This window comes from Gymnoscopelus microlampas (assembly GCF_963454915.1).
Source record: "Gymnoscopelus microlampas genome assembly, chromosome: 16".
Classification (NCBI taxonomy): Eukaryota; Metazoa; Chordata; class Actinopteri; order Myctophiformes; family Myctophidae; genus Gymnoscopelus; species Gymnoscopelus microlampas.
This window is the reverse complement of record NC_139953.1, coordinates 20222288-20239296: the sequence shown is the minus strand read 5'-3', so window position 1 is coordinate 20239296 and position 17009 is coordinate 20222288. Positions and strand designations below refer to the sequence as shown.

General features: G+C 41.7%; 2 protein-coding genes across 3 annotated transcripts; one reads left to right on the top strand and one right to left on the bottom strand.

Moving 5' to 3' along the window:
* Positions 1–714: 714 nt before the first annotated feature.
* acbd3 (acyl-Coenzyme A binding domain containing 3) lies at positions 715–9617 on the bottom strand. 2 transcript variants are annotated; one of them, XM_084082769.1, is made up of 8 exons: positions 9274–9617; positions 6849–6990; positions 6307–6447; positions 5877–6035; positions 5438–5612; positions 4900–5152; positions 4057–4341; positions 715–3674 (listed from the first exon to the last, which is right to left on the bottom strand). In XM_084082769.1, the coding sequence occupies exons 1-8, from the start codon at positions 9584–9586 to the stop codon at positions 3460–3462; spliced, it is 1683 nt and encodes a 560-aa protein (XP_083938895.1). In that variant the 5' UTR covers positions 9587–9617; the 3' UTR covers positions 715–3459. The 2 variants fall into 2 exon arrangements, with proteins under 2 accessions (XP_083938895.1, XP_083938894.1); XM_084082768.1 differs by having other exon boundaries at positions 4057–4344; positions 9274–9609.
* A 1585-nt stretch (positions 9618–11202) lies between these two features.
* Positions 11203–16862, top strand: mixl1 (Mix paired-like homeobox; the record flags this gene model as incomplete). Its single annotated transcript, XM_084082094.1, has 3 exons — positions 11203–11299; positions 15621–15829; positions 16200–16862. 3 exons carry the CDS (start codon positions 11203–11205, stop codon positions 16860–16862), a joined length of 969 nt encoding a protein of 322 aa, XP_083938220.1.
* Between the last annotated feature and the right edge of the window lie 147 nt (positions 16863–17009).

Genomic DNA, 17009 nt, shown 5'->3' with positions numbered 1-17009 from the left:
TACGCATCACTGTACCTTGTGCTCCCCCTGGTGGCTCAGAGTGAGCACAAGTTAGTTGTAAAACCTGTTTCTGATTACCAATTAGCTTTTATTCCAGAAATAAATCGAAATCTTCAAATTCCTCTGTTATTATAAACGGCTGAAGAGTTACTCAACGGAGCAGAGGAACTGCTGCTGACAGCAGTTGTCCTTGAGAGCAGTGACATCTGTACTGTATCCCTGTTGTAACATCCTATAGCACTGTGGAAAAACATGACTGACATGCCAGATTGTCATTGAAATCTGAGTAACATCCGTTCTTTATCCCTTCTTTCTGCACAAGATGTGTTAAACAGGAAAAACAGCATAAGAATGAATTACACGTCTAATGCCAGAGGGGAGGAAATACTGTAACAACTCAAGGCCACTCTGTTCCACAGAAATCTGGGTTGCAGCTTTAGAGGTCAACATTCAGTGAGTTATTCAGTTTCATTTCAGTCTTTTCCTTTCCCTTCTCAACTAAACTCACCCAGAGAGGTATTTGGTCTCCCCATCAATGGAGGAGAATGCTCAAGCCAAGAGGTCATGGGGAGAAACTGCAGTCGTTTTGCCATTAGTTTGAGAAAATAGGAAGGTTTGATCGCTCAAAGTTCAAAAACAATGTGGGCCACTTCAGCATAAACCTAAACATCATCAGGTGCAGAAGATGAAAGCAAAGACACAAACTACAAAAGGTAGTAGAGATGAACATACGTTTAATCAAGATTAAATATATGCCCAAAAAGATCTTCCAACTCATAAGATAACCAAAACAAGTCGAAGCAATACAAAAAAGATGAGCTTTTTTGTCATGTCAATAGTCTTTCACTTTTACACTTGTTAAAGAGACAGACTTTCATTTGGGGTAAAATGTACATATATCTCATTCACCATACTTTACAGTGCATTGATTCTCATACCCATGGCCTTCTTTTACATCTAAAACCCATACATAAACCCATTTAGAGCATTATTTACATACAAGGCTTCAAACACTTTGCCTCAACACCATTTTGGTGAGAATTAAGTACGTACTTCAGACAAATGAACATTACACACTCAGAAGATTTATTGAACTTGACGACTTTGCTTCATAAGTAGTGACTTCTTGTTACACAAATCACAGGATAAGCCAGATATACCTCCAAGCATATTATGCTTGGATCATCTCGGGAAGGACACCTTAGGAGTAAATGATTTGGTTCGTAATTAGATGCCAGCATATCCTAACGAAAATCCTCAACAATCCTCAGCTCAGTGAACACAATAAAATTGTAACCAGATGTCACTGACATCCACTAAACAGGGCCCAATGCCTTGTAAATTATTCCAAATTCAACAGCAATATTTCTGAAGCAGATATGACTAAATTTCATACTATTTTGTTTCTGACAAATGCATCCACCCAGGCAGTGGGATTTTGGACAAGTGATACCCAAAGCATGCAAACGCAGTGCGAGTTCAAACATTGGAAAAATACTAAATTGTGGCAAAGATTTTTTTTTAACAAGTTAAAAATCCAGCTCTTATATTCACTTGATGTTATTATAACCGAGTTAGTAACCACTTCACTCAAGACACAAGAATAAGACTACATCATCTCAGTTTATTAGGAATACCATATTTGAGATGACAAACTGTGTCAGTGTGAAGTGAGAACGGTACAGTGTATTATAATTTGGGCATGGAACTTGAACTTTCTGAATGCTGTAGAGATGTGAAGGGTCATCCACACCAAGCATCATAACTATATCATTCACCACTGGTCATCGTTAATAGTGGTGATGTGGACTCTGCCATGCACTTAAGTTAGAACAACTTTTAAAACAATATATTTATAGTTATAGAGTTTGGTGTGGTTGACCCACAACGCTGACAAATGAAAGGCAAAACAAATATTTTGAGCATGTTAACCGTCAATTATGTGTCAGAAGTATCTTAGATGACATAAATCAACACAAAGAATGGCCAAGCAAAACCCCCCCCCAGGTAATAGCGACTTTGGATATGTGCCAACACTTTTAGCAAGCTCCCCTCCTTGAAACCTTTCTCTTCATAAAACCCGTTAAGCAGGCGCTTCAGACAGCTTTCCATCTTCCAAGACAAATCAGTCATCATGACACAGAAGAGGTGCGAAAAATAAGCATTGCCGAGTGTTCAGACACACCTACTGTCGGCCAGCATCAGAGGGATTTGCTTGGATTAAATAAACAAATTGTTGTACACTCACAAAAAAAATTGTATATATTCTAAGAGAAAGGGATATTAATAAATAGATATTAAATGCTTTCTTTTTCTTTAGACAAAATCTCAATTCTCATTCTGTATCCCATTTTGAGATGCTTAACTATATAAGGCTGCAAGGCCTGCAACCTTACTTTGTAATGTACATGTTCATGTGTTCACTGCTTTACCTTGTAGCCCTCACTCCCAAATGCCTTCTTGTCCTCCCTTCCCCAGTTCAATCATTTCTAATCCAATGAGAAATACTATGCCCTACTACTAAATGCATTTATGTAATTCTGAGAATAATTTGTACCTCTGATTGACACAAGTGCACACAGGGTAGGGCTAGAAGGCAGGACTAATATGTTGTGGGCTAGAAAAGTGGCAGAATTGGTGCAATTCTCATTTGTGTGTGTGTGTGTGTGTGTGTGTGTGTGTGTGTGTGTGTGTGTGTGTGTGTGTGTGTGTGTGTGTGTGTGTGTGTGTGTGTGTATACTGTACAATGGCCAAAGAGGGATTGTCCCTCTGTGGAACAAAGGCATAGTTGTTCTGTAGTGCATCTATACTATAATCCTATTTCCCCAACATTAAAAGTAGTACCTCTCCTCTTCTCTGGAAAAAAGAAAACAACCTCTACCGCCACCCCTGGTAAGAAGCGCTTAGCTCACGGAGCACGCCGTTCTCGCCTGAGGGTTTCAGCTCAAGGTTATTAAGTGTCACTCACTTGGGGCAAAGGCAGCCTCATAAGGCCACGTAGGGACTGGGGTGGGGTTACATGGTGACAACACAGGGGCTGGGTGGAAAAGTAGTAAAACGCAGGTGTGAGCCCAAAGTCCTGGAGTTTGGTCTCTTAGGTGAACGCAGTGAGGAGGACAGGTGGTGATGAATACACTACAAGAAAACGCTTTCTCCTTCGTCAGACTCGACAGGATGTTCTGGTATGGGTGTATCCTTGGACATAATGTACACCACACACACATACATACATACATACAAACATACGTTAGAGTAGTCCCATCTTCAAACAAATGAGGGCTCCAGAAGTGTCTCTTTGTCACCCTCCGGTGGTCAGATCAGGAACAGTTCCGGTATAGACTCCCCCTGCTCCTTTCACTCAGACAACACGCATACCTCCACACATACTACATACATGCACGCATGAACACGCGCACTCCTTGGCTCGCCCCTTCATTTTTGCCAGTCTGTGCTCAGGCTTTATCTGGTGTAGTAGACTCTGTAGTACACGCTCTTGGAGCGCCAGAGGGAGTAGGAGTTATCGAACTTGAGCAGGTAGACGCCCCGGCCGGGGTACTGGTGGCTACCAGCGTATACCTCCTCGTGACAGTCTCGCCGGTAGACCGGCACGATTTCATCCACCTGAGGCTTGCCCGCCTCCTTCTTGGCCTTCTCTTCCTCGTTGGGAGGGTCAGCTGGAGGTGAGGTGAGGAGGGGAAAACAAGAGTGTTTGAAAACAGAACTACAATAGCAATGTAGCTTTATTTATTTATTTGGCATACATGCCTTCTTCAGAGTTCAAGAGGATTTAACATTTTCTGAGTAAGGAGAAACTTACTCACAAAGTAACTTAAGTTAAAACAAGGCAATGGGCAATTGACAATTTCAAGTGAGTTAGGTTTAATTTCAGTAATGCCTCTACAATGATTGTGTAATAGCTGGTGATGTTCTGGCGTTGCACCCATGCATTATCAAAACCACATGCACCCTCGGATAATTTAGGCATTTAGCAGACCTCTTATCCAAAGTGATTTACAAACCTCCATCCACCCCCCACTCCCCCCTCTCTAATCTCACCTTCATCATCCTCGTCTTCGTCGCTGGACTCAGACACGTGCACGCTGACTGAAGCGGAGGCTGCGTCCGTCCACTCAAAGAAGACACCGAATCCGACGTCGTAGTGGTCAGTGGCGAACTCCCAGAACAAGTAGGAGCCCTCCTCGTGTGTGGGCACGCGCACCGTCACGACCTCGCCGCGGCCCACCGTGATCACACTGTCTGCGTCTTGCCTGATCTTCTCCTTGAAGTCCTTGATCTGCGGCCGCGTCCACATGGAGGGAGCCGCGATAACTGGTGGAGAGTCTGCTGTTGAAGGAGAGATAGTGGAAAGGAGAGTGTAAAGCTAATATGACACACATTAAACCTACATTGACACATACATTAAGTCCTGTCACTATGGTTCATGTTGAAATGTTCTGGCTATTTATACACTCTGGGTGTGAATGTTAAGTGAGAGCATAGCATATGAGATGATAAATATTCCAAACATCTCGCAGCACTTTCGGTGGGGTGAGGGATGATAAGTATCTGGTGTGGAATCTGGCCATGGACCCCAATTATTTGCAGTATGAGTGCTAACTCATCTGTAACCAAGACGTGGGTGAGGCTTCCAAAACCTAATGACCGGACTTAGAGGAAGACTATCCTGTATTTCTTGCCCAGCTCAGCAGCTCCTCTCTGCCCTCCAGGTCACAGCAACAAGGGCAGAGTGGATCAGGATAGAGTTTCCGCAATAGAACAAAGCTTTGCTTGTACAAGAGGGACCTGTTTTCTAATATATTTCCTGTGTACAAGAGGAATAATGTGGAGTTATCTCTGGATGCAAGTCAATAAATAAGTGCTCCTCTGAAATCTACCGACCTAATAGCGGCCCATTTTCCGAGACCTCCTCTGCCGGTTCAGGCTCAGGATCCCGCTCCATGCTCTCGGAGTAAGAGTCTGAATGGCCTCCATTGACCGTGGGGGCTTCCTCGCCAGCGGGTAGCGATGCAGCACATGACGGCGCTGCTGCTGCTGATGTTGTTGTTGAGGTGGTGGGTTCAGAGCTGCTACAACTGCTGGCCTCCAGGGTGGCCTGCACCACCGCGTCCTCCTGCTGCTTCTGTAAGGCTGCCTGGAGGGGGCGAGAGGGAGTGCACAGTAAGCCAAGTTTATTATTGTCAAATGCACAACACAGCACGTAGCAGTCAGTGCTGGCAATTAAATGAATACACTTTGGTGTGTGACCAGGCCCTTAGGGGGCTACATGCTACAATTATTTACTACTAGACCATACCCGGTCGACGCATCCGTGGGGGGATATGCGCACACGATCTGGCAAAAGTCTATTAACTTCCATCTTTTGTCTATCAAGTCTATTAGTCTATTAACTTCCATCCATCTCTCCCTCCTTCCCTACCTGTTGCTGGGCTAGCTGCACCTGGTACAGCTGTTGCATGTACTGCTGGTAGTGCTGCTCCTGCAGCTGACGGATGAGGCCCAGCTGCTGCTCAGGACTGTTGGGGTACTGCTGAGCAGCATACTGCTGGAACTGCACTGCTGTCTGGGCGTTCAACGCTGCCATGATCTGTTGTCTGGAGGGGGATGGTGGTGATGGAAATAGGGAAAATGAGAGGAGATGGAAAGGAAAGTGGAAGGGAAGGAAAAGGAGTTCAGATGTTGTGGGAAAAGAGGGAATTGGAGGGGCGATAGAGGAAATGTGGGGGTTAGACTGAGGTTACTGCTGGTGCAGAGCATCTTTTTTTCTGTCAATACAGAAACTTGCATAAGCCAAGGTTCTGTACAAACTAACGTACACAATGATACATGCACAGAAACACATATACACACAAACATACTTCTGTTGCTCAATCCGTAGCCTCTCCTCCTCGGCCTGCCTCCTTTCCTCTTCCTCCCTCCTCAGCCTCTCCTCCTCCTCACGCCTTCGTCTCTCCTCTTCCTGCCTTTGCCTCTCCCTCTCTTCTTCCTCCAAGCGCTGGCGCTCCTCCTCCTCCTTCCTGGAGCAGGGACACACAGAGAGGGAACAACGATGATGGGTTGATGAATGACCGAATTGAAAATTAAGAACTCTTATGATGGTAACTGGACAACAGTTACCATCGCCCAGTCTCTCATTGTCCCAGTCTCTCGCCCAGTCTCTCATTGTCCAAGCTCAATAGAGCATGGACAATGAGAGACTGGGTGAAACGTACCATAATGAACTGTAATGAAACTTAGGCGAATCAAGAACTTGAACATTGATGTGCATTATATGTTGGTTTTCTTTACCTTTTCCTTTCCTGCTCCTCCTTCTCAATCTTGTGCGAGATGACGTAAGGGGCGAAAAGGGTGCAGCACTTGTTCAGCAGCTTGACAAACTCCACCATGGCATCCTCCTTCTCCATGATTCCCAGGGCAGCCCACTCTTTTCTATGGAGAAAAATGTTGTTTAAGAGGGGAAATCTGGATTCAGATGCCATGTCACATTACATTAATAAAACAACTGACATCTAAAGCATTATTCCTTTGCGAAAAAAAGATACACATAGCTTTGAAATTAAATGCAAGTACAAGTTAACTTATGATCGATCTGCTATGTCCTCAGTTCACTCAATAGAGTGTACATGTGTGCGGGAGTGTACATGTGTGTGGACATGTGTGCATGTATATGTGGAAGCGGAGAGAGATGGAAAGAGGGGACATTCTGTCTGCACTCTGTTTCCTGTTTACTGGAACACAGCAGAGAGTCGATGCTAGAAAGCCTGCCAGAGTTGATAGAGCATGCACGTTACGCACACGTCCACACACATGCAGCCATTTTTGGGGGTTACCTGCGGTCGTTACCCAGGACATCAAAGAAGCCCACCTCCGGTGAGGCATCTGGGTTATAAGGGCCCAGTAACACCTGTTTGTGTAGAGCCACCAGTCGAAGCTTCTCCTCATAGGTTGGGTGGAAGGCCTTGCCATCTTTATCTGGGGAGAACAACACACAAATGGTTTGCATTCTTTCAGTATGTGTTTATTCCTGGGCTCAAAATAAATACATTTGAGTTTGATTGTGCCACTGGCAAGTTATTCTGTCATATCATAAACTACACCTTTGGGCCTTTGCACTTATTGCAAAAAAAAAAACAGCATCAGAATTCTTAAAACTTGTTTCCGGATTATAGACTATATCACCTCCATTATACTCTTTTTGTGCTCTTTGCCTCTTAGCCAACCAACCAAGATTAGACTCTGCATACCTCAGACAGTTCTTAAATTCAAATAATTAGCATACTATTAGATGGCATTGCAAGAGAAAGGCACCTTTGAAGTACCAAGCCTTAACCCCTATGGCCAAGCCCGACAGTAGCCAATTATAATAACAAAGCAGGCTTGGAACCTGTTTGCACAGTCAAATAAAACCTACACTAAAACCAACAATAAAACATAGGCAGTTTTCAAATGGTTGACTTATGTTCAGGAATCAGGATGTTTGCCAAGAGACCAATTAATATACCTTGTGTAGGTCAAGTGCTTTTTTTCTGTACACAAGACAAGAAAAACAGAATATTCATTTCATTTCCTCTAAAGCCAATTGGCTGAATAGATGAAGATCTATGCAGTTGCTCCACTGTGGTTGGACTACACTGCTTTCACAAGTCACTGCTTTCAAATATGTGAGTAGGATGGAGAACTGAAATACCACTTGATTAATCTGTCCAAGACGTTATTTGATCAGTTGTTGTTATACTTTTCTCCGTGCACATTTCTCTAGATATAACACTTTCATTTTGCCAGTCTATAATTTTCAGATCTCAACATCACCAACCCGAAAAGGCTGGTATCTGCATGATTGCATGCTGCAAACACAATTTTACAGATTTGTTGATTAAATGAACTAACCGATTAGTCAACAAATTCCTTTGATTAATATTATTTGACTAACTACTATACAGAATGCACAGCAATTATCAATATTGGACTGCATAATATGGCAATACGGTATTAACTAGTTAGTTCAAACTTTTCAAGTGAGTATAGTACTACTCTGGCATGCTAATATAAAAACAAAAACAAAAGGTGAAATCATCCACTACTACAACGTTTTCTTTGATTTCAAGCCAAGAGTGGTTGCCTCGGGAAAATACTACAGCAGATTAGAAGCTAACAGCCTGCAATTAGGCAGTAAACGTAGCAGCCAGTGACTTGGCCCTATTAACATTGCTAACTGTTGGTGTTGGTAAGAAGTTGTACATATTATTCTAAGTTCTGATACAGTCACACGGGCCACCTATTATGTGTGAATAAATAAGGTGGGGACAAATCAGTGTAGACCTACAATGAAATCTGCTTCAGGCTAAAACCAACAGGGAAATGAATGGCAGTGTGGTGGGTAGGGTGTGTTTCAATCTGCAAGCATACCAAGCAAATAATCACTGAACCTCCATTCATTCGTGAGCTAGAGAGATAGATTAGTTACTATGTAGAGTAGACACATGACTTCTGGCTCATGATGTGTCATCAATGTACTATGGGCTGTGTTAGACTGTCATTGTCAACATTGGTTACTCTGAATGGCAACTCTTATCTAAATCCTCCTGTTAATGTATCCATTTGTACACTTAATGAACACTGATGATTTTACTGTGCATGTGTCATTGATTGTGTTCATCGTGACCCTCTTATATGTGTCGCATCAGAAAGATCTTCTGGTAACCTGCTACTCTGTAGCTACAGTATATAGTTGACAGCGTTGGCTGGTAGACAGACACTAGACCAGGGGTCTTCAACGTTATAAGGCCAAGGACCCCTTAGCTGAGAGAGAGATGAAGCAGCCCCCCCCCCCCACTACATGTTGTATAATATTGTGTTGTAGATTGAACTTTTTAATAGATTTCATAGATAGCTCAGAGTTTCGAGGCGTTGTGAGCTTGTAGATCTGCTATGTTCGGCTAATGTTAAAGTGGTTAAAGTAAAAAAATAAATCCCATCACACAACGATTTGGCGGCCCCCCTGTACTAACGCTGATGACCCTCTAGGGTTCCCGGACCCCCTGTTGAAGACCCCTGCACTAGACAGTGTTGCGGTTTGCATGACAACATGACGGTGACAGCAGCAGAGCTATCTGCCGTTAGCAAACGTCAGCTAACGAGCAGCAATAGGGCCTGTTGTTGTGTGTGTTCGCTATGTCTCACTATCCACCGTCCCAGCTTTTAGTATACCGACTCACACATTTGAGGTCGCCATTATTAAGACAGACAGATAAATACCTTTGAAGAATTTCAGGGCCATTCCGTAGAGCTCTTGCAGAGGGAAGCCCCATTTCCTCTCTATGGCAGACCGGTCCGTCTCGCCTTCCTCCCCTGCATCTCCTTCTCCGTCTTCAGCGCGCTGCTCGTCGGTCTCCGGCGGCTCCGCGCCGGGCTCAGGCTCCTGCTCTTGCCCGGCCTGTTCCTGGCCCTGCTGCTGCTCGCCCTCCTCCGGGTCGGGGCTGAGCGTGAGGCCGTCGATGGAGACTTCGAGCCGGCTAGAAGAAGTGCCATTGTTGAGGAGGTCGCCGCTCTGAACCTCCGTCGCCATCATGCAGAATGTCAGCTGAAGCGGCCACGTACCTACTTCCGTTTAGATTGAGCAGGAAGTTCCGGTAGTTTTTTTTCTCTACACAGATGTAAATAATGACGTAGAACGTCAAGAAATAAAAGTACGAACATTTAAATGTATAACATATAAATACGTACTAACGTATAAGTATATATATCAATAAATACTAACAAAAGCAAGTGCTAACAGATAATAAATACACGTGTATATTGAATAGTAGAATATCAACAGCATATTGCACTATTTATAGGATATATATATATATATATAGAGAGAGAGAGAGAGAGAGAGAGAGAGACACAGACACACAGACAGACAGACACACACACACACACACACACACACACACACACACACACACACACACACACACACTCAAAGACCCATCTTAACTAATTTAAAACCCATTACAGAGTGGGTATCCTACTGTGGTATCCTACTGTAGTAGTGTGTATATCTGTCTGTCTCTTATGTCATCATGATTTGTGTGCATGGGGATCTCATCTTAAACAAGCTCAGTGCTTAATGAGTCTTCCAGTTTTGTAGACCTTGTATTGTGAATTTGTACTTCCATGTACTGATGTTCTCATGTCTTACTAAATAAAGTATATCAATCAATCATCAATACATCAATGAGAGAAGGTGGACAATGGACATTTTTATGCTGTTATTATGTTTAAGGATAAAACAATGACAGACTTTGTGTGAACCTGCTGATCTGTAACCAAATTAAATTCACTTGACTAGCAACTAAACTGTTGCTAAATATAAAGCAATACTTGTTTGCCGTAATGCTATTTTATTTTTTAAGTATTAAGATCAAAACTGGACTTACTGAAATGTTTTTGGCCACAAACCCATGGTTTAAAATCAATCTGCTCAGGTGGCACCAAATGCATCACTTTATATGCTATCTAGTGTTTTCTTGCAGTTTTCTAAGCAAAATCTTGTATTCAGGTAAAGGGGGTTCTTGGATTCAGAAATCAGGGAAAGGGACTAGTCAATCCAAAAAAGTACTGGAGACACTTACATGGTTGTATAACACCAATCTCAAAGTTCTCAAAGTGGTGTGGGGACCCCAGGAGGCTTTGGGGGGATTCTAGGGTGTCCAGAGCGAAATTAGTCATTTTGTTATTATTTAATTGGCTACAAGTTGCCCCAATGAGGGAATGTAAGAAGACTTTTCAGATATGTATGATATAGTAGCCTATGTATTGTCAATCAACAATGAGAATTAATATATTATAAAGTATATACATTTTTATTGTTGATAGACACAGTATTGTGAATAATACAGTCTATCAATAGCCTATCACAAATTAAAATAAGTTGCATATCACCTGCAATAATCAGTTAGCATAATATCAGTGTTCATCCTAGCAGGTAGTAGACTGGCAGCTTGGACATGAATGGTAGTAGTAGTTGTATGAACAGTAATGGTACAGTAACTATACCATCAATAAGTAGCGCAATAAAGTTAGCAGTAGTCAAATGTGATGTGCATTGTGAGCAGCAGTCCATGTGCACAGCACATGTGTCAGTCAGTATCATCAATAGTCAACAGTGCAAGTCAAGCTTGGTTGCAGAACCTGATAGCTATGTGGTGTGTGGAGGAGGGTCTGTGGCTGAATGTCTATCCTCATCTTCTCCAGCTCATTGAGGGGATGAGAGATTCTCCAGGATATGATGGAGCCAGTAAAACAATAATACACAAAGTGCTGAGAACATGGGGGCTGGTCACAGAATGGTAACTCGCCTATCATATCTTATTGTGTTTTATCAAGTCACTACATCAGTAAACGCTATTTTCAGCACTTTAAAGCATGGCAACCCCACAGAAGATGCAACTTTTATAGTTCCTTTAAAACATCTTTCAAATACACAAACAATTGAGACTGGAAAGTTGACATATCCCTGCAAATCTATGTGGACAATTTCCCAGTCTGTCTGTAAGCTAAATGGATAGTGTCTGTGTCTGTGCCACCTTCAAAGGTGTGAAGAAGATTGCCTGTCTGCCTCTACTCGGATCACTGCCTTGTGCAGGAGATGGCCAATATAAATCCAAAGTGGTTTTACTGTTTTATGTTTGACAGCACAGTATGGACCAATGACATTCACTTTAAAGCAACTTAGTTTCCAAAAGCAACATGAGAGAATAAATATTTCAAAAGTGACAGGGGAAAAAATATAAAAATGCTTCACAATGTAATAAAAATGTTTTAACACCTTCCCATGCAGAATGCCTGGGTGGCAAAATCCATATTTTAAGTGATATGAGGTTGATAATGAATAAATGACAACATTATGTTCATGTTCATATTATGAACAGCTGTTGCCTTCAATAGAATCACCAGCTATTATACAGCAACAGGAACTTCGACAGCCTTGTGGGCATAGCACTCGTCAAAGACTAGATTCAGTCAGGGCTCACAGACAAAGCAAAGGATAGGGATTACAAACACCTTGACAGACACACATAACAGGACGTCAAGCATCAAGTCAAAATACAGTGAGCCCACAAAGTATCAACTACACAGTAAAATGCTCATTTGGTCACATTAATATTTGTAGGAGTGTACTGTGTAGCATGACAGTGCGTGTATAGTGACCGTTTCCACTAACTAATTCTGAGTCCAGTTTAAAACGATTATTATATCAGGACTGTGATTAAGGTCTGCCATGCAAGCATTGCAGTGAGACAGTCAGAAAGATGAATAACTTAGACCAGTGTGAGAAAGATTCATACCTCAGACCTCTGTAGATGTACACCGGCGATTTAATTAAACAGCTGACATCGACTCCAATATTCCCAGTTACAACTGAGGCCATATAAATACAAAAACACTAAAATGGTACTATTGTGCTGCTATTGAATGATTGTTCAGTAACAGAGGTCTCTCCAGCTCTTTAGTAAACAGAAAAAGCATTTTCAGGCCAGGATACCAATTTAATGTAATCAGGAGAGAGAACTCATACATGATACAGGATAAACAAGTGAAATTTGAAGTGATGACACAAAAAAGAGCATACAAATTTAAACTTGAACACTATAACATTGAAGCTGATAAATGGGTACTCTGACGACTGGATGAAATTGGCAACCCACCTTAAAATGTATTTTCTGATTTAACATTTTCACAGTACAACTTTTGTTTTACCCAAGAAATATGACTAATATGGCACTACCTTTAATTTAACTCTGTATCCATATGGACACTTTACATGTTCATGTGATTACTTTTGTACACTCTCAAAGGTTCATTTTGATAAATTAATGCTGAGGATTTTGCTGCGTAAAACTAGAACCTGGCAAAAAGATTTTAAGTATCCAATTAACTTTAAGGCCACTTTTTAATTGGTTACGTTCAATGAATGCATTTACATTTTAAGAATGCTGAAATGTATGTATGGACCATGTAAAAGGGTTCTTTGCATGTGACATGACTGTTCTTATAGCCCATACATTATTAATATCATAAAATGAGACAGTGTGCATCTTAACAATCCTTGACCCGTTTTTATATTTTGCAGCAGTTATATGAAATCTTGCAGGTAACCCGCAAGTAAGTTTATTAGCTCCATTATCAACCACAAAGAGCTGGCTGAATAGCAGCCGGACCTCACCATTAGTTGAGTTGTAACACTGTTACAGTTTTATTTACGTGTTGTTGCTATTTCTGTATATGTCTCAGACATATACATGGATATGGCACACAGTTTACACACATTTGCACTCAAAAGACCATGGAAGTAAGCTCTCAAGCTTATTTGTGTTTTATCCTTTTGACAGATGTGCAAATAAATGCATTTTTGTCATAAAAACGCCAATCAGTTTAAAAACAGACAGATTCACCAAACATCCAACAACTAAAGTGATAGAAAATATCACTGAGCAGTTCAAACAGCCGAGTAGCTAGACTATAGGCTACAGTGCACTATACAGCATGTACTGTTTAAGTCAATAAAAATACATGTATTGTTATTTTGGGAGGTGGTCTAGTCCTGATGGTAATGTCTCCACCTCTGCTAAACCTTTGTAATGGATACAAACACATTAGTCTGGCTGTTCTGAATGACCTCTTGACTTGACCCCCCACTAATTTAAATGAGGCAACCCATTCAATAACAAGTGCCCACTCCTGGATAGCTACTTTTGAACTTGTGTATTGTGCTTAACTTTGTTGGCAATGAGAGGTGGGAAAAAAGCCTCATTTCCTTTTTGAAGCTATGCATAATAGACAGACATGCTTACCATATGTGCACTAAATCTGACCCGACTTCTACCTATTATCATGTTCCATCATACAAAAAAGCAGTTAGCAAGATAAAAAGTGGCATTCAAATTATAATATTGTCCAATTTAGGCATTCAGCAGATGCTCTTAACCAGAGCGACAATAAGCAAGGTAAGCATCAAATGCAGAGAGACAGTGTAGTGCCTGAGTAAACCAGGATTAGCCTACGAGTAAACCAATAACCTAGCATCATTCTAGGTTTGCTAGCTCCATAACCATCTTTAAATCTAAATTAAAGACTCATTTTTATTAAAAAATCCCCTGTAACCCCCTAACAGCAGAAATGTATGCATATATTCTCATTGATACTGTTATTGTGTGTTGCTGTAATTGTTTATTATTTATGATTCACTGTTTTATTTCAAGTTGTTAAGCACTTTGTAACTTTGTTTAAAAAGGTGCTATATAAATGAAGTGTATTATTATTATTATCATTCTAAACAATTACTATCAAAATAATAATAGCTACATTGAAACTATACCAGGTAAACAATGAGCTAGCATGTCTAAATAACCTGCTATCTTATTCTAAAGTCCAAAATAGCAAGGTCAAAAAGACAGGCTAAATTGGCTCATAATTGGGATAAACCAACTTTAGCCTATAGGCCTACTTCTGATCCTATGAGGAAATGGGTTTAAAGCAGTGTTGCCAGATTCTGCGAGAAAAATAAGCAACCAGGTCTATGAAAACAAGCCCAAAAGAAGTGACTAGGCTATGGCTATTTGAAAATATTTCAGATTGGGGGGGGGGGGGGGGGGTCTGTAGACAAATTCATATTAATTTGGGGGTCCTTGACTTGAAAATGTTTAAGAACCACTGGTTCAAACAACATTAGGAAACACGCCCAAATAGATCTACATTTTAAACAAGCCCAAAAAACGCAACCTGCAAACTACCAATATTTACAAGCAACTTTACAGGAAAAACAGTCGCTTATAATAAGCGGACATGGCAAGCCTGGTTTAAAGTCATGCATTTCCCTTTGATGGCTACTGGTCCGTTATCTAGCGTCATTCATCTCAAAGAGAATAAATGTTTTCTCAATTGTTGTGTATTGAGCAAGAGGAGCCCATTAAGGAATGCTTTAAAGTTTAAAGCATTGAGGAGTTCAAGGTGTCAGGGATTCACACTTCCACCGGCCATCAGACACACGTCTGAAGTCGCTGTTCTGCAGGCCGACCCTGATGGCTGGCCCATTCACACTTCACCCAGAAGCATCACCTTTGATCAGATGGAGAGGCGGAGGATATAAGACTGAATGTTGTCGTCCAAGATTCATTCATTCAGTAGCTGATCTTCAGTAGGAGGTACAATGTCTGCAGTTTGTGGAAATCTGAGCATCGTTGACAGAAGTGCCTTTCAGATGTATCATCACGAAGGGCATCACGGAATGAACAGCATGATGCATTCAGGTTGGTAACTACTGGGCTACACTGTCTTAATTACATAGGCTATATCAGTGGTTCCCAAACCAGAGAAATTTGGTGAAAATAGCGGATCACAACACGTTGCGTAGCCAAGGTGTTGTGAGCTTGTAGATCTGCTATTTAAACTTCTTCTTAAAAGTTACATTTGTGGAATTTCTTTAATCAGTTTTATTTTATTTCATGAAATACTTTTGAAAATCTGCGACCCACACATGGGCAACCTATTTTGTTGGCTTCAGCAACTCATACTCAAAGAAAATAAATACTAATCATTATTTTGTATTTTGTTTGCAGATTACAGCATATCAGAGAGGGGGAACTCCTCCAACTCGGGGCCACGGACGGACACCATGGTCCTCCTAACCCACAGGAGAAAGAGGACCAACTTCACCCAGCAGCAGATCCAGGTCCTGGAGAAGGTCTACTCAGACACACAGTATCCTGACATCTATCTGCGGGAGAGACTGGAAGCTCTGACTGGTCTACCGGAGTCCAGGATTCAGGTAATTACTGGCAACGATCAGTTACAAGTACCTAGGCTACTATCTGTGGTAGGATTCACTTAAGTAAAAGTATCAATATTGCAATGTAGAAATACTCTGTTACAAGTAAAAGTCCGAAATTCAAAATTTACGTGACTAAAAGTACATACGTATTGGTATCTAAATGTACTCGCTTAGTCCCAAAAGTAGAAAGTACTCATAATGCAGAATGTCCCACATGTATACAAATCTTTTGAAAATAGCAGATCTACAAGCTCACAATGCATGCAATCACACGCACGTACTTGAGTAGATGTACTAAGTTACTTTACATCACTATTTCCCTTAGTACCTTGTTTAATAAACCATTCTTTTGTTGTACACATTTCAGGTGTGGTTCCAGAACAGACGCGCAAAATCCCGTCGTCAAGTGGGCTCGTCCGTGTCCGTGAAACAAGTCAGCGACACCGTCACCAACTCTTCCAGTGCCCAGTTCTCTCAACAGCCCAGGAAGATTGTCCCAGAAATGAAGATGACAACAACCTACGCTACGTTGGGGGAGAATAACTTCAGGCAGGCAATAGACGAGACACACGCCATCATGGCCCAGAGCAGCTATGACCACATCCCTGTCCCCTGCGTTTACGGTGGGGCCAAGGAAGGGAGTAGAGGAAAACATGGACAGATCAAACGGGAGGAATTGAGTGTTGTGGTCCCGTGTTACACCAACGTTTATCACAAGGGAAACGGGTCTTATTTTAAGGCCCAACACCACGATATGCCTGGTAGCAATGGACCTAAACAAGTGCTGGTAGAATACGACAATTACCCTCCGAACAAAACCATTGGACCGGAGATGAAAGTGGTGATCCCTCCCATCCCAACCCATCTTTTCAGGAGATCTTCGCCAAAGATCCAACATCCTCAAGTGATGGCCAAAGCAGACAATTTTGGCCACTTCTCCCCGATCCATGCCAGTGAGGCACAGGAGTTTTCTGACTCCGATTCTGATTGGGAAACCATGGCGCCCATGGCCGGATTCGGTTATATGTGACAAGTTACTTTTGTTGATACCACTTGTACAAGTTGTTAGATTATAAAGTTTTAAGTTCCCAGAAAAACGCTTATTTATTGTAAACATGTTAATAAACATTTCATTGCTTTAAAAATATAATTTGTAGTTCTGGTTTATTAATTCAGC

Bases quoted from the DNA above. Each gene is read 5' to 3' on its own strand.
- acbd3 (XM_084082768.1), bottom strand. From the start codon at position 9,586: ATGATGGCGACGGAGGTTCAGAGCGGCGACCTCCTCAACAATGGCACT. The intron at 6,991-9,273 runs GTATTTATCTGT...TGTTCTCCCCAG, and splicing joins GGCCCTGAAATTCTTCAAAG to ATAAAGATGGCAAGGCCTTC. The intron at 5,153-5,437 runs GTAGGGAAGGAG...CGCCCCCTCCAG, and splicing joins TGCAGCTAGCCCAGCAACAG to GCAGCCTTACAGAAGCAGCA.